This window comes from Rana temporaria, chromosome 2 (assembly GCF_905171775.1).
Source record: "Rana temporaria chromosome 2, aRanTem1.1, whole genome shotgun sequence".
NCBI lineage: Eukaryota > Metazoa > Chordata > Amphibia > Anura > Ranidae > Rana > Rana temporaria.
The window spans coordinates 239,871,322-239,893,885 of record NC_053490.1 but is presented as its reverse complement, the minus strand read 5'-3'; the positions used below and the strand labels follow the sequence as shown (position 1 = coordinate 239,893,885).

At 41.3% G+C, this 22,564-nt stretch overlaps 1 protein-coding gene across 4 annotated transcripts in view; it reads left to right on the top strand.

Moving 5' to 3' along the window:
* The window catches only part of NF1 (neurofibromin 1), a 317,171-nt gene that overhangs the window by 146,604 nt on the left and 148,003 nt on the right, over window positions 1-22,564 (top strand). For all 4 annotated transcript variants that reach the window (XM_040336668.1, XM_040336666.1, XM_040336665.1 and 1 more), the window contains exons 22-29: window positions 865-987; window positions 2,767-2,850; window positions 3,763-3,879; window positions 12,529-12,710; window positions 12,798-13,009; window positions 13,138-13,299; window positions 14,450-14,553; window positions 14,975-15,110. In XM_040336668.1, coding sequence (XP_040192602.1) covers window positions 865-987; window positions 2,767-2,850; window positions 3,763-3,879; window positions 12,529-12,710; window positions 12,798-13,009; window positions 13,138-13,299; window positions 14,450-14,553; window positions 14,975-15,110 — 1,120 coding nt within the window. The remainder of the gene's footprint in view (window positions 1-864; window positions 988-2,766; window positions 2,851-3,762; window positions 3,880-12,528; window positions 12,711-12,797; window positions 13,010-13,137; window positions 13,300-14,449; window positions 14,554-14,974; window positions 15,111-22,564) is intronic.

Sequence of the window (22,564 nt, the reverse complement as noted above, 5' to 3'; positions counted from 1 at the left end):
AGTTAAAATGCAGCAAAATGTACTTTTTTTTTCTTTTTTTCTTTTTTTTACACCTTTCTTTTTCCAGTCTGATTATTTGGAAAAGGGAGAACCACAGCACACAAATTAGATCACTATATTCTCTAAAGGCCCATACACACGATCTGACTTTCTGACAACGGTCCAAGGGACATGTATTATCGGACAATCCAACCGTCTGTATGCTCCATCGGACAATTGTCAGAATTTCCACAGACAAATGTTCGCTATGCATGCTCTCAAGCTTTCCGACAACAAATGTGTTACATCGGGTCATCCGATCGTGTGTACACAAGTCCATCGGACTAAAATTCAAAGTACAAGCATGCATGCTCAGAACCAATGCTAAACATCAGACGACAATAGCAGAAGTTGCCCAAAGGGTGGCGGTAAAGAGCTGAAAAGCCACGTGATTAGGGGAATGTTGGCTGAAAATTTTCTGCCGTGTGTATGCGTACCAAGTTCACGGCCAACTCCCCTTCGGATAAAAATCCACGGAAAAGTCAGATGGAAGTCCGATCGTGTGTATGAGGCTTTACTCAGCCTGCTGAGTTTGGAAAATAAAGAACTGCAGCATAATAATTAGGTCATTCATGTGCTCTAATCTTTAAAGCAAGTTCAGCCAAAAAAAATACAGTACTATGCAAAGCAAAAGGCATGATTGGCTTACACTGCTGGCCCTCTGATTTAAAATTCTAATAGTATGTGAAAGTGTTTTCCTTTTTTTTTTGTTTATTTTTTTTTACTAATGTATTACTACTCTAACCTCTTCTTTCCTCATTGAAATGTGGCTATATCTATACTGTGATTTCTGATTTAGATCTTGCCATTTCTCAATTTTCACAGATATGTACGTGTTCTGGGTAACCTGGTTCATGCCATACAGATCAAAACCAAGCTATGTCAACTGGTGGAAGTAATGATGGAACGGAGGGACGATCTTTCTTTTTGTCAAGAAATGAAGTTTAGGTGAGTTTCTTTGACTTTTGAAAAGTAATAATTGCTTAAAGCATTACAATTGTATAGTTGGTATAATATTTAGTTCCCTATTCTCTTTTATTTACCCTTTTGGTATTTTTTAGTTGTTGTCCTAAAGCCTACTTTGCATGGCAGTTTAGCCACATACACCAGATTCCAGCTGCAAGAATCTGAATCCAGTTCAGCAGCAAGAATAGTATTGACAGGCTAACGGCAGCCATCGCCGTTTGCATGTAGCCACACACACCAAGTGCTTACCTGAGGCTAGGGACAGATGTCCGAACCTGAATGCAGTCAGATGCAGTCTGATGAGCCAGGTGCGGCAGTTCCGACACTGCTGATGGCTAGGGAGTCTACCTTCTAGGAGCAAAGCGCATATATCCTGGTGAGTCACCGGGCATTCATTCTCATTCTTTCTAGGTAGCTCCGATTCTGACCTCCATTTAGGGGGAGTTGAGCAGGAATAGGCCTTGGGTACCATCGAGGGCCAGGTGTCAGCCTGGGTGGTCCTCAGCGTCCCCTGGTCTCACACTCCCTGGTGCGTACCTTTTTATTTAAAAGGTTAGAGGTCTGTATCACCTAGGACTGCCTATAAGCATAGCCAAGTCGTTGTCTTTTTTTTTTTTTTTCCTGCCTGGTTTCCTTCTCCTGTAGGGGGCGATATAACCCTATCCTTCTGAATAAGGAATCTGTCTGTCAATTAAATAATTTTCAAGGGTGCACCAGAAAGCTCAGCAGCTCTAAAATAAACTAGGCTGTTTTCAGTTTTTTGGAGGGCTTTTTTGCTTGGCTATAAATGGCTGCTGCACCGGTCTAACACTTCTGTTCAGTATTTATTTTCTTTGTAATCTGGAAAGAGAAAACAAACTTAAAGTGGAGGTTCCACCTGAAAAAATAAAATTTCCACCAGAAATCTAAAATAAATAAATAAAATAAATGGAAAAAACAACGTTTTTACGTACCCTAAATAGCTGTTGCTATGCGGAAGTGCTGAATCTTCCTCTTCATCCTCCGCGGCGGATTCTCTTCCTCCCCCTACACTCGGTGTCTTCTTGTGAATGGGGCGCGCTGCATTCTGGGAACTGTGTGTGTCCCAGAAAGCAGCCGGCCCATTCACAAAGCGCCATACGGCTTCACTGCCTGTTTCTCTTACTGTGGATGGCAGCGCTTGGAGCTGCCAGGATCGAGGATCGGCCTTAGCGGGAGCCGACATCGCTGGCGGCTAGGACAGGTAAGTGTCCTTATTAAAAGTCAGCAGCTCCAGTGTTAGGAGCTGCTGACTTTTAATTTTTATTTTTTTTGTAATGGAACCTCCACTTTAGATTGCTTTAGGCCAAATTTACACTAGCTTCCAAAGCAAGTGTTTCATGAATGTGTTTGACGCTCTCTTGAACTACCTGTCAAAATTGTGTGCATTGCAGTGCACTGTGTTTACATGGTCACGTTTCCATCATGTTGTGTCAAAAGTGACTCGACCTGTGCGGTTTCCAATTGCTTCCATTAATGTCAGTGTAAACGCTCTTCAAACGCATCACAGAAAGCAATACTAGCCGAGAGGGGATGTCTGACAAGCGTTTACTGTGACACAAATGCACTAAAAGTGCGCCATTAATGCATCGTAACACATATGATGCATTAATCGGCGCTGAGATTTCTTTGCATGACTAAATGAGCCCTTAGTTTGATTTACATACATTTTTTTTTTCTTTTTAATTACTTTTGTTTTATAAAAACCTGTGGTGGTAGGTAATATTTATTTTTTTATTTTAGAAACAAGATGGTCGAGTATTTGACTGACTGGGTAATGGGAACATCTAACCAAGCTGCAGATGAAGATGTAAAATGCCTCACAAGGTATTCAATGCGATTGTTTTTCCAGCACAAAGTTGAAACTGTTTATATATGCTCTTGGCCCTCTGAGCTTGTTCAGCATAACTCAGTGTTTCTCAATTCCAGTCCTCAGGCCCCCCCAACAGGTCAGGTTTTCAGGATTTCCCTCAGATGAAAAGGAACTGATCAAATCACCTGTGCAAAATAATGGAAATCCTGAAAACCTGACCTGTTGGGGGGGGCCTGAGGACTGGAATTGAGAAACACTGGCATAACTGAAGTTGTATGTCCTCCACCCAGGTGCAACATCATTAGCATAAATGGCTGTGCGATGCTGTACTCGTGTATACGAGCATTTGCAAATTATAGCTAAGGTGTGTTTTTTTTTCTTTAAACATTTGCACGCTCTACTTATATTTACAATAACACCACTGTATACATGAGTACAGTGGCTCACAAAAATTCATATTAAAGAAGTATAGCCAAAGTTCGTTTGACTGTACTTCTATCGATCAAAGGACTGCAGTTCATTATGCACTCTTGGCACCTAAAGCCTGCTGTCAGCTGTTGTCACTCAGCTGCTCCAGGCTCGTGAAAGATCATTAACATATGGTCAGGATCCACTGAGGCTCATCCTTTTAGCGATACGCTGAGAGCCTAAAAGAGAGCAGAGACCCCCACTGACTGACAGTCGTGGCTCTGGTCAGAGCTGAGTGCAAGTTTGCTCAGTTCCCCCGGGTAGAGTCATCAGGGGACAGCTGCAGCTCAGATCAATGCTGCAGCCATCTAAGTGAACATAATGTTTTTGTTGATTCCCATACTTCCCTTTTAATGACGGGCTGTGTGCTGCACCTGGGCACAGAAAATGTGGCTGCAGTCGGCTCACATGGCCCGTGTGTAAGATGTTGTAATATCTTTTCCTCTGTATTTCTTCAGAGATTTGGATCAAGCAAGCATGGAAGCAGTGGTATCTCTTCTTGCTGGCCTACCTCTTCAACCTGAAGAAGGTGATGGTGTTGAGTTGATGGAAGCAAAATCTCAATTATTTCTCAAGTAGGTACATGCTTACAGCAGAGCATTCCTTCTGTTTTATTTATGTAATGACATATTTGGAAGCATTTTACAGAGCACATAGGAAAAACGACTAGCTTGCCTTTCCTGACCTGTAGCCTAAAAAGTTTTGTTTCCTAGCTTTCATGCTTTCTGGCTGTCATGCTGATTAAACAGCTTCAATGCGTTCAATGTTTGGGTTTGACCAAGTTTAAAGCAATTAAGATTAGAACTCCTTTATTGCATTCTTGTTCTGTTTCAGTAACTCAGAAATTATTGAATCCATTGGCTCAACCTGGAGGACAACCAGGATTTTAGTAAGAGAAAAGTTAGCAGTGGCCAACTATGCATTTCCCTTAATACAGGTATGAAATTATCCCTAGTATAGCATTTTTTTTAAAACTGACCATTCAGGGGCAACGCATATCATTTAACAAAATCCTCAAAGTGACAGCATCAAATTTATTTACATTTTTCCTGTCCATCAAACCCAGCTATGATTTTGTAAGCTGTATTAAAATGTCACTTTTTGTATTTAGACCAAGACAGTGTTTTATGTACACTGCTGTACCCAAAACTGAGGTAAAATGGAAGTTTTTGGGTGTACAGCGCTAGACCTTTCCTATTTAAATGCTGGTCTTGATTCCGATCTGCTTAACCACTTAAGCCCCGGACCATTTGGCTGGCCAAAGACCAGGCCACTTTTTTGCGATTTGGCACTGCGTCGCTTTAATGGACAATGGCATGGTCGTTTTTTCCCCACAAATAAAGCTTTCTTTTGGTGCTATTTGATCACCTCTGCGGTTTTTATTTTTTGCGCTATAAACAAAAATAGAGCGACAATTTTGAAAAAAAATGCAGTATTTTTTTTTTTACTTTTTGCTATAATATCACCAAAAAATATATATACATTTTTTCCCCCCTCAGTTTAGGCCGAAAAGTAAACTACATATTTTTGGTAAAAAAATTGCAATAAGCGTTTATTTATTGGTTTGCCAAAAGTTATAGCGTCTACAAAATAGGGGGTAGTTTTATGGCATTTTTATTAATGGCGACGATCAGCGATTTTTACTGTGACTGCTACATTATGGCGAACATATCGGACACTTTTGGGACCATTATCATTTTTACAGTGATCAGTGCTATAAAAATTTACTGATTACTGTAAAAATGGCAGTGAAGGGGTTAACCTGTAGGGGGGTGCTGAAGGGGGTTAAGTGTGTCCTAGTGAGTTATTCTAACTGTTAGGAGGCATGGCTACGAGTGACACGTTGCCGTTCACTGCTCCCCAATGAGAGGGAGCATTTGATCAGTGATGTGTCACTAGGAAGAACGGGGACATGTTGTGTTTACACAATCTCCCCGTTCTTCAGCTCCGTGACACCGGCAGACATTGAGTCTGCGAGTCCTGTGGGCATGGTCACAGAGCTCGCATCAGGGTCGCGAGCGCGCTCGGTGGCGGCATGCGTGACCACACGGCGGCAAATTAAAGGAGACGTACCTGTATGTCCATTTGCCTGTCTGTGCCATTCTGTCTACGTAAATCTGCATGCGGTGGTCCTTAAGTGGTTAAACAAGGAGCTTGTGCTTTGCTAGGCACTTTGCAAGCATATATAGAAAATACATTAGAATTGTCTATCTACAGAACAAAAAACACTAAGAATTGGTCAGAACAGTAGTTGACCTGGAAAGGTTTTTCTTTATTTCAGTTAATATCTGCATGTCTCACTTTGCAAATCCAAAGACTAACAGACTTATTCCTTTTTTTAGCATAGTGGCCAAAACTATGCAAAGCTTTCATTTTTGCACATACTGTACTGTGCTTCACAATGGTTTAGTGGAGCACTGTTTGATTTTTGTACTTTAAGGGCAGGTTTACACGTCAAAATGTGGCATTTGACACGCTTTTTAAAGTACTCTGCCAATCAAAGCACATCTGACTAAAAAAAGGTTAGTTCGTAGTCCTGTTCACACTGTTTTTGCTTTGCTTCAAACATTTTACTCCATTTTGCTTTCTTGGTGCTTCACTGTTTCTAATGCCTCCATAGAAGTCTGTCACAATTCTCGCTAACAGCACCTGCTGCATTTGAGGCATTCATTAAAGGGGTTGTAAAGGTACAATTTTTCCCCCCCTAAATAGCTTCCTTTACCTTAGTGCAGTCCTCCTTCACTTACCTCATCCTGCAATTATGCTTTTAAATGTCCTTATTTCTTCTGAGAAATCCTCACTTCCTGTTCTGTCTGTAACTACACACAGTAAGGCTTTCTCCCTGGTGTGGAGTGTTGTGCTCGCCCCCTCCCTTGGACTACAGGAGAGTCAGAACGCTCTGTACGTTGCAGATAGAGAAAGGAGTTGTGTTGGAGAGCGTCCTGACTCTCCTGTAGTCAAAGGGAGGGGGCGAGCAGACAGAAGAACAGGAAGTGAGGATTTCTCAGAAGAAATAAGGACATTTAAAAGCAAAATGGAAGGATGAGGTAAGTGAAGGAGGACCGCACTAAGGTGAAGGAAGCTATTTAGGGAAAAAGTGTACCCTTACAACCTTTTTAAGTTGGCTTCACATTGTTTATGAGGCATTGGAAATATGGGGTATCCTAGGATGCACTGGAAAACAAACATGTGAACCAGAAAGACCTCTTCGGTAGTCCCTTCCAGTTCATGTGTATATATTCTAGGAGTGTCTGGTGCAGACGTTACATCTGGTGTGCAGCGGGAAGGTAACTGGGTCCAGAGTGTAGCAACTAGCAGATGACACAATGTACAACGTGCCAAAGCTGTAGCCGAAAGTGAGCAGACACCGGAGAGATGGGACAGAGTGTTGGATCAGCAGAACTGGGGGGGGGGGCGGCGACTAGCAGAGGGCACATGTGGTGAGCACCATGGGAAGCAATATAGCAGGAAGTGAACAGGACCTGGAGAGAGAGAGGATCGGCTGAGCTGCGGGCTACTACTGAGTGGGGGGATCGGCTGAGGGGTTACTACTGAATGGGGAGGATCAACCAAGCTGCAGGGTTACTGCTGAGTGGGGGAGGATCAACCAAGCTGTGGGATTACTACTGAGTGGGGGGGGGGGGATCAGCCAAGCTGGGGGGTTGCTACTAAGCTGGGGGGATCAGACAAGCTGGGGGGTTACTACTGAGTGGGGGGATCTGCCAAGCTGGGGGGTTGCTACTAAGCTGGGGGGATCAGCCAAGCTGGGGGGTTACTACTGAGTGGGGGGATCTGCCAAGCTGGGGGGTTACTACTAAGTGGGGGGCATAAGCCAAGCTGGGGGGTTACTAGGTGGGGGGATCAGCCAAGTTGGGGGGTTACTACTAAGTGGTGGGATCAGCCATGCTGGAAAATTAGTACTGAGCGGGGGATCTGTTGAGCAGGGGTACTAATTAGCGGGGAGTAATATTGATTTGGGGATATTATTATGTTAAAATCAAAGCAAGTGTGAATGAGCCCTTACAGTGGTACTAAAGCCTAAACATTTTTTACCTAGAGGAGGATTGGGTCTGCTCTGTGCAATTCTATGACACAGAGCAGGTAAGTATAAACCTGTTATTTAAAAAAAAAAAAGTATTTACAATCATTTAAATTTTTTCCTCTCAAAGGATTGGTAAAGCGTAGTGGGGACAACGGTGTATAAACAAGTCTCCTTGTGCCCTGGTCCTTACATTTGAACAAAAGTAATGTTTCCATTCAAGCCACATCTACAACCTCAATTCCAAAAAAGTTGGTATGTGGTATAAAATTAGAATGCAATGACTTGCAAATTTCATAAACCCATGTTTTATTCACAATAGAAGATGGGAAAATATATTAAATGTTTAAACTGAGAAAATGTATCATTTAAATTTTCACTTTAACCTCTTAAGGACCGCCACACGCAGATATACTGTTGCAGAGCGTCCCTCATGCACTAAATTATGTACCTGTATGTGATTTCCGGCACTGGGTCTGGGGCACCCACAGCTGGCGACCCGCTCCAGCTGTGATTGGACACAGCGAGAGCCAATCAGCGGGTCCTGCGGATCGTTCTCTGGAGAGGCAGAACAGTGGTCTGTGAGAGGGAAAGATGGAGATCTGTTTTCCCCCAGTTCAAAACCACTCCCTGTAACTGCCCCTGATGTTAAGCCCTTCTCTGCCAGTGTCTGTACGTGACAGTGCATTTATTTTAAAGCACTGTTTGTATTGGTGTTACTGTGCTCAAAGTGTGTTAGTGTTCGATTTGTAGCAGTCCCACTAAAAATCACTGATCGCAGCCATTACTAGTAAAAAAAAAAAAAAAAAAAAAATACAAACGCCATAAATATATTCTGTAGTTTGTAGATGCTGTAACTCTTGCTCAAACCAATCAATATACGCTTATTGGGATTTTTTTATTTACCAAAAATATGTAGCAGATCACATATTTGCCTAAATTGATGAATAAATTAGATAAGAAAAAAAGCTATTGGATATGTTTTATAGCATTTTTTTCCCCCAAAATTGTTGGTCTTTTTTTGTTTTATAGCGCATAAAATAAAATAACCGCAGAGGTGATCAAATGCCACCAAAATACATACATTTTATTTGGGTACAGTGTCGCGTATCCGCAGTTGTTTTGCAAAAAATGGCCTGGTCATGAAGTGGGGTAAACCTTTTGGGGCTGAAGAGGTTGAAGAGTTCCAAGTCTGTCTTGCTCAGTGCGTCCTCTAGTGGCTCATGGAAGCAGCAAGTTCCTTTGTTCAGCAGGATTGCACACATTTCTTTGGTACAGACTTGTATTTAATTGCAACTGCAAAGACATCTAAAGGCATTGTTGAGCAGATTATACTTGCTATATATAGTATATTCAGTCATAATTGTGGTTATCATTTGTACAAAATGTGGACCTTTTTAAATACAAGGCGAAAGGGCATTTACACATGAAACTGCAATAATAACTTAATTCTGTATAAAAGTTTTTATTATGGTACTTTTTCCAGCCTGTGGGATTTGTAATACTGTTCATTTTTTTTCAGGTACAGTAGTCTCATTTTTGTCCCATCTAGCTAGTAGCTGTGAAAATTGTTGGTTTCTACTGACATGTATATTCTTTGTTTGACATTTCCTGTTAGCTTGTCTATCTTGTAAAAAAAATTAAATATTAGTTATCAAAAAATAAATAAAACGTCCCCTTAAAGCGGTAGTTCACCCTCCTTAAGAACAATGCAGCATAAAATCCGGCATAGTAGCGCGAGCTACACTATGCCGGTCTTAATTTTTTTATCCCGGTACTCGCAGTTATATCGTGCATTGACGATTCCGTCTGCTGCGGGGAATGGGCGTTCCTAGCAAGAGGGAGGGTGATTGACGGCCGGCTCTGGCACGTCACGCTCCCCGAAGACAGCCGGAGTAGGTCTCGGCTCTTCACGGCGCCTGCGCACAGGCTATGCGCAGGCGCCGTGAAGAGCCAAGCCTATTTCGGCTATTTCCGGAGAAGTGTGACGTGCCACGGCCGGCCTTTAATCAACTTCCCTGTCCATAGGAACGCCCATTCCCCGGAATCTTCTATGTAGGATATAACGGTGAGTACGGGGAAAAAAAAATTTTGTTTTTTTTTTTATATAGGGTGAACCCCCGCTTTAAGGAAAATCTAATTTGCGTGTAATATCTGTGCATGACCCAAAGCAACCACCCAAGTTATATAAAAAAAAAAAAAAGGTGATAAACTCTTAAGTGAAATTGCAATACATTGTGTAATCAAAAGTGTAAAAAATATTCAGTATTCAAACAACTAAAAATTGTCCATAATGCTCAGTTTGCACTACAGTCTATTTCACATGTTTTCCTATAGGAAACGTTTAACATCTGTGTTTTTTTTTCCCAGCCACTTCATTTTTGGAAAGGGTCATGGACTCTTATAAAAGCAAAAGGGTGTTTTTGGTTCACTGGAGAAGCTGTAAAAAAGTAGTGTTTTTTTGCAGCGATTTGCGCTTTGCATTTTTTTTAATCCACTCAACAAATTCACCCAAAAAAAGCATTAAAAAATGCATTAAAAAAACGCATCAAACTGCTTGTGCAAAAGCATAAAATGCACTGTAGAAACAGATCAAAAGCAAACTGCATAGGTGTGAACCGAGCCTAAATTCTGTCAATGCACCGAATTTTAGTGGCGCATGTGGCTGCAGCTGACCATTTTCTGTTCCAGTTAGAGATATCAAGTGATTCACTTACATTGCATTCCAAATACAGGGAGTGCAGAATTATTAGGCAAATGAGTATTTTGACCACATCATCCTCTTTATGCATGTTGTCTTACTCCAAGCTGTATAGGCTCGAAAGCCTACTACCAATTAAGCATATTAGGTGATGTGCATCTCTGTAATGAGAAGGGGTGTGGTCTAATGACATCAACACCCTATATCAGGTGTGCATAATTAGTCAACTTCCTTTCCTTTGGCAAAATGGGTCAAAAGAAGGACTTGACAGGCTCAGAAAAGTCAAAAATAGTGAGATATCTTGCAGAGGGATGCAGCACTCTTAAAATTGCAAAGCTTCTGAAGCGTGATCATCGAACAATCAAGCGTTTCATTCAAAATAGTCAACAGGGTAGCAAGAAGCGTGTGGAAAAACCAAGGCGCAAAATAACTGCCCATGAACTGAGAAAAGTCAAGCGTGCAGCTGCCAAGATGCCACTTGCCACCAGTTTGGCCATATTTCAGAGCTGCAACATCACTGGAGTGCCCAAAAGCACAAGGTGTGCAATACTCAGAGACATGGCCAAGGTAAGAAAGGCTGAAAGACGACCACCACTGAACAAGACACACAAGCTGAAACGTTAAGACTGGGCCAAGAAATATCTCAAGACTGATTTTTCGAAGGTTTTATGGACTGATGAAATGAGAGTGAGTCTTGATGGGCCAGATGGATGGGCCCGTGGCTGCATTTGTAAAGGGCAGAGAGCTCCAGTCCGACTCAGACGCCAGCAAGGTGGAGGTGGAGTACTGGTTTGGGCTGGTATCATCAAAGATGAGCTTGTGGGGCCTTTTCGGGTTGAGGATGGAGTCAAGCTCAACTCCCAGTCCTACTGCCAGTTTCTGGAAGACACATTCTTCAAGCAGTGGTACAGGAAGAAGTCTGCATCCTTCAAGAAAAACATGATTTTCATGCAGGACAATGCTCCATCACACGCGTCCAAGTTCTCCACAGCGTGGCTGGCAAGAAAGGGTATAAAAGAAGAAAAACTAATGACATGGCCTCCTTGTTCACCTGATCTGAACCCCATTGAGAACCTGTGGTCCATCATCAAATGTGAGATTTACAAGGAGGGAAAACAGTACACCTCTCTGAACAGTGTCTGGGAGGCTGCGGTTGCTGCTGCACGCAATGTTGATGGTGAACAGATCAAAACACTGACAGAATCCATGGATGGCAGGCTTTTGAGTGTCCATGCAAAGAAAGGTGGCTATATTGGTCACTGATTTGTTTTTGTTTTGTTTTTGAATGTCAGAAATGTATATTTGTGAATGTTGAGATGTTATATTGGTTTCACTGGTAAAAATAAATAATTGAAATGGGTATATATATTTTTTTTGTTAAGTTGCCTAATAATTATGCACAGTAATAGTCACCTGCACACACAGATATCCCCCTAAAATAGCGAAAACTAAAAACAAACTAAACTACTTCCAAAAATATTCAGCTTTGATATTAATGAGTTTTTTGGGTTCATTGAGAACATGGTTGTTGTTCAATAATAAAATGAATCCTCAAAAATACAACTTGCCTAATAATTCTGCACTCCCTGTATAATGCGATATAGAGCCATGCATTGAAGAGAGCTAGGCCGTATACAAGAAAGATCAGACTGCTCAAATGTCGGGAGTTTTTACATCTACTTTCAGAAGGGGGGGTTGAGATGACAAAGCTGATCATTATGTTTTTAAGGAGTGTATGTGCAAAGTGGGAAATCCTGAAGTTTTCCAAATGGAGACGTTTCCAGTGTTCATGTAAAGAAATTGACACAGTAAGGAAATAAAGATTTTGTATGTGCTTAGTATCTTTAGAGGGCCACCGGCAAAAGCTGAAAGGTTTTCTGATGCCAGGGCAACATGGGGATATATAAAACACCTGTTGGTAGAAGGTGAGGCTCGATCAACTTGCTAGAATACTTGACTGAATCCCAGAGACTTAATAAATGCCACAAAGTTGGGGTCGGGCGTGTGATCACGGCCCGATCAGCCCTCTCCCTGTGACAGCAGTACGGAGAGCGGTTCCTCGTACTAGCTGTCATTTTTTTTTTAAATCAGTGTGGCTGTGTGAGCTCCACCCACATGGCCGCGACATTCATTCACGCAGCTCTGTGTGCATGAACTACAAGTCCCGACATCCTTTGCGGCTGGCTGCTTGTAGTTGTCAATGAACTACCACGGCACAGGCACACAGATACAAAGAAAGATCTACAGGAGATCTGTATGGCACCTGTGATCTTCTAATCTCTGGTACAATGCTTTCCAGGCTCCTGAAAAAAAATTGTAAATGCCATTCTGTTTTTTTTTTTTTTTTTAACCTGCAGAAAAATGCATTTATTTTTAGTATTTAAGTATTAAACACAGATATTGGTCAGATTATAGGCCTAAATCAACCTGGTCTTAAGGGTTTGTTATATGCTTGTCTTACACATCTTGATTTCTTTTGTTTAGGTATTTCACACTTTTCATGAACTTGCTGAATGATTGCAGTGAGGTTGAAGATGATGGCACACAGACGGGTGGCAGGAAGAGAGGAATGTCTCGGCGTTTAGCTTCCTTAAGGCACTGTACAGTATTGGCTATGTCTAATCTTCTGAATGCCAATGTGGATAGTGGCCTTATGCACTCAATAGGTGAGTAGCTATGGCTGGATTTTTATTCTTTACCATAAAGTTAACATTTTAGATGCACATTTTGATCGCTGTGTGCTTTGATCCTAGGTCTTGGCTACCATAAGGACCTACAGACAAGAGCTACATTTATGGAAGTTCTTACAAAAATTCTGCAACAGGGAACAGAGTTTGACACATTAGCTGAGACAGTTCTAGCCGATCGATTCGAAAGGCTGGTGGAATTAGTCACCATGATGGGAGACCAAGGAGAATTGCCTATTGCCATGGCTCTAGCCAATGTGGTTCCTTGCTCACAGTGGGTCAGTTATATTGTTTTTCAAGTGTAATGGGAGCAACCAAAGGGTGTTTTAGTGGTGACATTATAACGGTTTTATTTATCTATAAATATTCCTAAATGTGACTAGATTTTATTTATTTTTCTGCTTAGGATGAGCTGGCACGAGTCCTTGTGACGCTCTTTGATTCCCGACATCTACTGTATCAGCTTCTGTGGAACATGTTTTCTAAGGAAGTTGAGCTAGCGGACTCCATGCAGACACTTTTCAGAGGAAACAGCTTGGCTAGTAAAATCATGACATTCTGTTTTAAGGTTTGTATTTCCAGTAAAAACCATGTGAAATCCTTTTATTGAATGCAATTGTATATTTGATTTGTAGTTTAAACACTGTTGTGGTATTTATTTTAAAGCTGCCATCAGAATTGAAGGAAAGTCTCTTCCTTGGGCACGCAGATGGCAGTAAAAACGTGTAAAATGCTGTAGCTCCTCTACATTTCAAAAAACATTCTAAACTAAAAAAAAAAAAATCGATTTTGCTGGAGTTTGTCAGGCACTGTAACTATTTTAGTTAAAATGTTCTATATTAATAATCAAACATAAATCTTCTATCGGTGGTTTGTAGACATGTAAAAATGTGAAGCCTAATAAATAATTACCAGGAAAACACATTAGTGTGGTATGTATTTAACTTGCGAAGGCTGCTTGTTTTTCAATCTCTCAACGGCCATATTCTAATCCAGTGTTTCTCAACTCCAGTCCTCAAGGCGCACCAACCGGTCAGGTTTTCAGGATTTCCCTCAATTGAAACAGCTGTGGCAATTACCAAGGCAGTGAAACTGATCGAATCACCTGTGCAAAATAATGGAAAGCCTGAAAACATGACCTGTTGGGGCGCCTTGAGGACTGGACTTGAGAAACGCTGTTCTAATCCCATGGCTATTATGCCGCGTACACAAGATCTGAATTTCGGACAACAAAACCGTGGATTTTTTCCCGACTGAATTTCGGCTTAAACTTGTGTTGCATACACACGGTCACACAAATGTTGGAAATTCCGAACGTCAAGAACCCCGTGACGTACAAAACTACGACGAGCCGAGAAAAATTAAGTTCTATAATTCCGAGCATGCGTAGGATTTTTGTGCGTCGGAATTGCATACACGCAATCGGAATTTCCAACAAGAAATTTTGCCGTCGGAAAATTGGAGAACCAGTTCTCAAATTTTTGCTGTCAGAAATTCCGACAGAAAATGTCCGATGGGGCCTATACACAGTCGGAATTTCCGACCAAAAGCTCACATCGATCATTTCTTGTAGGAAATTCCCGATCGTGTGTACACGGCATTAGGCTACTTATGAGTTAGGAATCTCTGCTCCTGTCAAATTTCAGATACAGGCATTTCGGTTCAAAACCAATTTTTGAAACTGGTCTTGTTCCAATGGTTTCCTATATTGCTTTCAGGTATATGGAGCCACGTATCTTCAGAAACTTTTGGAACCACTATTGAGACTGATCATAACATCTCCTGAATGGCAACATGTCAGTTTTGAAGTGGACTCTTCAAGGTTTGCCTTTTTATTTCATCTTCTCAGTACCAAATGCTTTGACGTTTCTCATTACCAGTTTGACAGGTTCAACACAGTATAGTAATTACAAAGGGTACAGGGTCAACAATTTACTGTAACATTTGAAGCCCATTTGTACTTGTAAGGAAACTGGCAACTGAATGTTTTAGTCATAAAAAAAAAAATATTAGCAGGTATTTGTCATGTAGCCTTTAACATTAAACATAAAATATAACATTAAATATAACTCTGTACCTTTACATATCGGAGACTCACTGCTTACTACTTTCATACTAAACTTTTATATTTCCATTTTTCATAGCATTACTTTTGAAATGCTTTCAAATATTTTATTTTCCCTTTCGACTGATTTAACATGGCTTGGTGTTTCTCTCTTGGGAATTTAATTATGTCTTTAAAGGTTGGATGGAGTTGAAAGCCTTGAAGAAAACCAGCGGTGTCTACTGCAGATGACGGAGAAGTTCTTTCATGCCATTATAAGTTCCACCCATGAATTCCCTACTCAGCTGCGCAGTGTGTGCCATTGTCTGTATCAGGTATGCTGAACTGTATATAGCTGCTATATTTTACAAGAAGCAGTTACTGACACTAACCCACTTTTCTTTGTGTGCATTCTTTATCTGTAGTGTTCCTTCACTGAAGTTTGAAAACCCTGACATTCTCTTATAACCATACAGACAGAAGCCCCACTGAATGATGTCCAGCAGAGTAGGGATGCAGCAAGTGGGACATATATACTTTGCATGTTACATCAACTTTCCAGTTTAAAGACCTGTAGCAAGCACTTTTCTATTAAAGCAAAACTCCAGCCCCCCCCCCCCCCACAGAAAAATTGAGAGGTACCTGTCAAAAACAGATACCTTGATTTCCCCAAATGTGGCACCAAAGGGAGAAAGGAGACAGATAAGCGGAGCTACCACTTTTGGGTGGAAATCTGCTTTAAGGATGAACTATGCTTCAGGCTGAATTTGTCATCCGACAGTAGGCCACTAGCTTGTTGAGCTATGACCATAAAATTCCCCACCTTGCATCGCATGCACTAAAAGGGTGCGATGCTAGTAACATCATTAATTTAATATAGCTCATCCTTATTCTGTATCCTTCTCTGTTGGTGTGGCCAGCATATACCCGGTTTTAGCAAAATTCATATAGCAGACTTGCTTTTAACTCAATATATTCTGGTTTATGCTACAGCAATACTATTACAATAAATTTGGGGTATGCTACTATACAGCTTCTTCTGTATTGATGTTTAAACTCTTAGATAACTGTAAAGTTGAGTACAATAGAAGCAGTAAGTAGTTCATCTTAACGCTGTTGTAATGATGTCCTGGTTAGTATGTCCCTCTTGCCTAAACAGTATATCCAGTTTTAAAGGCAAGCCTACCTAACGGATTTTGTGGAAACCAACTGAGGCGATTATTTTGACCAAACCAACAGCTGACCCCATCTGATAGGTGGGGTAGAGAAGTGCTTTGTTCCAGGTCTTTAAAACTGGTGGGTTGGTGGGGCAATAATGTGTACATGTCTCATGTCCCTCTTTCTGCACCCCTTCTCCACTGAGAATCATTCAGTGGAGCTTTCCTTTAAAGAAAGTAAAACATTTTCAGCAGCCTGAATTTGTTTTGTTTTTTTCCTTTAAAATAATCTTTTTGCTTTAGTCCTTAAAGGTAAAGCTGTTTTAGGTGTTATCATGTGGTTTTATTGGTCATTATTGCAGCTGTTTTGTTTAATAGTGTGACGTGACCATTTAACAAGATTTCATAAAGTATATTCCAATTCTTATTTTTACAGGTAACCTGTTAAATAATGAGTTCTTCTTTTGGGGGGAAAAAAATGTACATATTTTTGCAAATAGTGTATTTTTTCCTGTCATTGAGAACTACAAACCGTTTGTCTGCTGTGGTAGAAAACAGGGCTTGTAGTTCTCTTTCACAGATTACTGTGAATGATGTGGCTGCGGGACCCCCCACAGCAACGTTGTTTTTAAAAAGTGACAGTGGGTGCAGGGAGAGAAACACCTGTCTGCTGCCATGGAGGGGGACTGCTGGAGCATGTTACAGCCTAAATATGAGTGTAACGTGTTCCAAAGAGGTGAAGTTGGCCTTTAGGCTCGGTTCATACTATGGCCGCATCCATCGCACAGCCAGGCGTCCGGTGCGTGCTGGTTCAACGTTTCAGGTCCGATTTCAGCCGGAATTATGGGCTGAATTCGGACCTGAAACGCACCAAAAAAAGCACATGGTTTTTCCAGCAATTCACACCGGACCTGCTGCGGAGATATGTGAACCGGCTCCATAGAGAGCCAGTCACATTCTCCTGCTATGTGAATTGGATGCGTGGGAAACCCTCATCCAATTCACATAGGTGGGAACCCAGCCTTAAAAATCACAGCAGGACTTCATCCAGTGCTGGAAATTGCCCAACTGCTAAAACTATTACTATTTTCAAGTCTTGACAGATTGCTGTGCCTAATACTGCTCAAAAATGATGAGCTCTGTGTTAAGGCAGTGACAGCTTACTTTAGTGGATAGGATACTTGGTGTGACAAGTAATGATACTACTTTAAACGTTGGTAGAATGCTTGCTACATCTCAGGAAAGGGACCTTTGTTTTGTGTAGATGAAACTCATCTTAGTTGAGCACCCTATTATGTTTTGTTGACTCAGAAAGCAGATTTGTTTGTACTGCTGTTCACACTATAAAATTCTTGTAAAGCATAAGCATGGACTGAATACTAAAATGTGCTGTATGTACTGTGTTCATTTAATTCTACAAATCTCAACATATTTAATGTCCATATGTGTAAAATTCAGGCCAGTAGCTGAAACAATAGTTTTCAGAATCAGGTTGGATGCATTTGCACTTGTCCTTCTTTTATCCTTGGCGTAATGTGAAACCGATACCCAGACTGCACTGTCTGTTCACAAGAATTGGACCCGCAATCTTCATGGCGACATTTCTTTATTTTCCAAATTGATCTACATGAGTGCTTAGGTATTCTGTAAATTGGGTTTTTGTTTTTCCTAACATTGAATGTTTAAATTTAGAAAAGAAGGCAATCATGCCTAATTTTACAGAGAATTTTTGGTAAGGTTATTTAGAACTGTGCTAAGCTCTAAATAGTTTTAGAGGCCTTTTAAAAGCCTAACAATGGCTTTTACTGTTAACGTGGTTTCAAAGCCACTTTGTAGTGTACATACAGTCCCCTCTGTTAGAAAACGTTATATTCTCCAGTGTATGTTATTTGTAGAAAATATGCAGATTTGTACCTTATTTCATAGCGCCGCTTGGCACTCACTTGACTGCTAGCTGATCCCCCTCCCAATCTGACAGCTACAGTGGGGGTGGCTGAGTATCCCCCCACTGACGTCAGTTGGGACGAGGGGAGGAGTGCAGTGAGCAGTCACGTGCTATTAAATAAGGTACAAATCTCTTTTTTTTTTCTTACACAGAATGTACACTAGAACATAACATTTTCTAATAGAGGGGATTGTATGTACATTACACAGTCATTTTAGCAGCTGGACGGGAGGGCACTGTCACTAGCTGTGAAAATAGGGGGGGAGGGGGGGAAACTGTGCTGAACCCAAATATGTAAATAAAAGCTAGCAGCTAACACTCAAACAAAGTCTAATGTGAATAGTGGAAAATAGTGTAGTGCTAATAGTGTGAATGTGTAAAGGATTGCTCCTGGGTAGTGAAAGACTTTAAAATACACAATAAAAAAACCTAAGTGAATAAACGTCAAGAAAAATGGTGTAAAAACGTAAGTGCATAACACACTATAAACAATATGTGATAAAGTCCCAATTGTGAATATAGGTTTCCAATACTGTAATGGAAAGTGTAAAACAGAGTCCACAAATGAAGGAGAAAACAAAATAAAGCTTCTTCCTATTAGGATGACACAAAATAGTAGAGATGGAGGAAAGCGTTGCCTGTAATCTTAACATTCTTCTGAGGTAAATGAATGAGGTACTCTTACCGGCTAGGGTGGACACACGTCTTCTGACAGTGGGTCATACAAGCTTAGGATCCTATATGGTCTATATCCACTAATGAGTATGGAAGACGGTCCAGATGGATCCAGGTATAGAATCCCCAGTTCACAGCTGACAAATACCGCAGAGTCCCTTCGGGGTCAGATCAGACTGGATACACACCGGGATATTTCCTCATGGGCTCCAATGGAAAAAAGAATATGAAAAGAGGCTCCAAGTGGTGCAGGTCAACCAAAATATGGTTTTATTGAAAACAAGTCATACAACAAATGTCAAGATAAAAAGTGATCACAGGTATAAAAAAAAGTGTAAAAAGCAATGTGGGGTACAGTAAATGCTGGGCTGACGCGTTTCGACACAAAGGGTCTTCAACTGGGGCATATCTCTGTCCCCTCACATTGCTACTGAATATTTAAGTACAAACTACACAGCTCCACCTCTAAGGAGGGGTAGGTCCGGAACTAGTCAACATGGCGTGCCTTCCAAGCCTTGATATCATTCAAGGTGGAAGGTAATGTATTGTCCAGAGATAAATGTCAATTCAAGTACAGTAAGAGACCATGTTGTCCTATGTCCTCCAGGATTCGTTTTAAAGATAAACTATTAGCCAATAAAACGAAATGAATCACATGACGAAGCTGCGGTATTAACCACTCCCCAGTAAAGGGGTCACGTGACATCGGCGACTTGCGTAATATGGGACCGCGCTACCTTAAAAGCCAGAAGCCGCCACGATCCTGTTGCCTAGGTCACGCACTCACCGGCTCTAGACCAATGGGAACAGGGACTGGAGAGACGCATGGTGGGGCGGCAACTCTGTTCCCCATGCTGTAGATCGCATGACTTGGCGTCGTGCGTCATACAAGCCCACGCTCCCCTCACCAGGAGCTGGGCGTTGTCACATGCTAGTGGATACGTAATGCTAGTGGACACGTAATGCTAGTGGACACGTAACCTAGGTGACAAGGCTGTGGTTACGCCCAGCTCCCGGAGAGGAGCGTGGGCTCGTATGACGCACGACGCCGGATCATGTGATTTTTTTTTTCCACTGTCACTGGATGACGGGGAGGGAGTGAGGACAGAGGTGAGACAGCGAATTACATTCATAGGGCTCTGTTTTTATGATCTGTTTGATCCCTGAATTTACAACTGTAAATTGTAAAAAATTATGTAATTATAAACTGTAAAGCTGTAGGAATACAATGTGTGTCAGGGGTATTTGTGGCCGACGTATAAACAAATGTTTAAAGAAGCCCTATTCACTGAACCAGACTAAGTATGCAGTTAAGGAGTTGTAACTTTATTTTGCCCTTGCTTGCTGCATGCTTGCATCTGGTTAGTGACTCAGGTAAGGTAAGCAAAACCCAGGCAACTAGCAAATTCAGAAGGTCAGAAATTGCAGTTCTTGTATTTCTGCTTTATTCATTATTGACAATGCGTTTTGTGTTTTAAGGAAAATTCTTTATTTTCCCTTTTTTTTATTTTTTATGGTTTCATCATGTCATATAATCAGCAATCCCTCAGACCCAACCTCTGCCAAATGTATGTATCTTGTTTCTGTTAAAGCAGAGAAAGATCACAGCCTCTGTCAGTCTTTAATTTTTTTTATATCCCCCCCCCCCCTAAAAAAAAAAAAAAAAAAAAAAAAATACCATTAGGCTTTATGTACACAGAAGATATAGCTCAGAATGCAACTTAAATCCTGACTTCAGCCACAATGTTTTTTTTTATCGTTCGACTGCTTGCCCATATCCATGTCTTGATTTTTGAGCAGTTTGTGCAAGTTCATTATAACAAAAATAATTCACATTTTTTACCTGCAAAACATGCAAGTATTCTTTTCTTAATGCTGAACTTTACCTTTAAATCCTAGTGTAGAACTGCCTGTGTTTAAAAGCAGTGTGGTTTGCCTGTCCACATTTCATTGATATACGATCCTGTTTCCAGGAGTTGGCTGAAGCTTTAGTTTTGCTGACCATACAGAAAATCACACTTCTGAAGAGACAACATGGGAATTTATACTGTTTTTTTTTGTGATGAATTTTACATGAATTGTCTGCTACAGTGCCATCCTTCCTGTAATTTATACTCCATTAATTTGATCGGACACGGAGTGCAGCCAGTAAAAAGCCTTTTAAAGTATTTATACATTTTTATTTTTTTTAGGCTATAGAAATTTAGTCTAGTATTAGGCATTAAAAAAATATATGATCTGTTTTCTTATTTTGCTTCCTGATTTTTATCATCACATTCAAAACTACTAATTTTATCAAAATTGGCACAAGTATGTCTTTTTCTCATGCAAAAAAAAGGTTGTGTCTCAAATTTTAAGATTTTTGTGAATTTGTTATCGTTTAAATAAACTCTTCGTTTTGCTTCTTCAGGAATGTAGCAAACAGGTTGTCAGATATAAATGCTTTAGTGGTCACATAAAATAAATTTTAATGAGCAGGGCCCTCTGATTCCTCCCGTATTGTAACTGTACTGTCTTGCCTTCATGTTGTCAAGAGTATATGTGCAGTGCTTCCCCATTTAATAAAGGACACTTGGCAGTGATTTTTACATTACACTTAGGGAAAAGTATTATTATGTAAAATTGGTTTGAGTGGCAAAGCTGATTGGTGATTCATGAGAGAAGTGCTGCCAGGAAAACTCTTTTTTTAGGTTAAAATCTCCTGCTTTAAAGTGGTTTTAAACCCGTAAAACCCAGTGAAGTGATTAGCCTCAGATGATGTACTGAGATGAAACAAATCCTATAATAGTAGTATCTGTTAATCTGCAGCCTTCTAAAGCACAGATTTTTGCACTGCATTTCGAGCTTCTAGAGGCACAGGGATCAAGGTTCTAATGTCGCAAACTTCATAGCATAGAGCAGGGGAAAGAGTGTAATCTGAGATCTGAGTGGAGGCAAAGGACATTTTTCACAGTCTAATAGGGGAACATGGATAGCTTATGCCCAGGTTATTCAAACCGTGGTAAGCGTACCCCGGGGGGTACGCACGCCAAGGGCAGGGTGTACACCCAGTGTCTCCCGAGTCCCGCCTCGCACAGCCGCCTCTTGCACACATACAGCTGCAGGCAGTGGGAGGTGCAGGCAGCCAGGGACTGCTGTCTGCCCTCCTCTCCACATACAGCTGCAGGCAGTGGGAGGTGCAGGCAGCCAGGGGCTGCTGTCTGCCCTCCTCTCCACATACAGCTGACAGAGGACAGGCAGATCAGGGTCTGTGGTCTCTAAATCGGCTGAAAGAAGCAGAGCACCTCACCTAGGAGAATGGGCCCTGTCCGCTTCGAATCTCCTGCCATGTACGAAGAACGTGTCCGGATGATGCCTGCTGTGGGTCATTGATCTTCTCTCCACTGAAATCCTGTAGATGCAGGAAAAAAGGTCAATGCGAGCCCTGCCTGTCATGTCACTTCCCTTGTTCCTGTGTCTGCTCAGGAACCTATTAGTGCTGCCTCATCAGTTAATGCGTGTGTATCTGTCATTGCAGTATGCACACAAACAAAAACCATCACAAACTGACATTACACACACACAAACCATGACACCCAAGCAATAGAATTTACTTTCTCGAGACAGGGGTACTTAGGACATTTTTTTTTTTTTTTTTTTAGACCTGCAGGGGTACTTCATCGTAAAAGGTTTAGAAACACTGGCTTATGATATAAATCACCTGCTGTGTGCTGGATGGAGGAAGGGGCCATCTCCTGGGGTTGCTTGGTGTGGGCATAGACTTTCAGAAGTGACTCATGCAGATTGAAGAGGAATGACAAAGCAGACAGAAATCACACTAGGTGCTTTGGATCAAGGAAAATGCACTATAGCAGGATATGCTTTGTTCATTCTTCATTTCAGGGGTTTACAACAGCTTTAACGTGCACTTTGTTTGAAACCTCAGATGAATAAAGGATGGGTCATTGTGTGTAAATTTCAGTTTGCATTCATCTTTAACTGCTTGCCGACCAGCCGCTCTATTTGTGGGAAA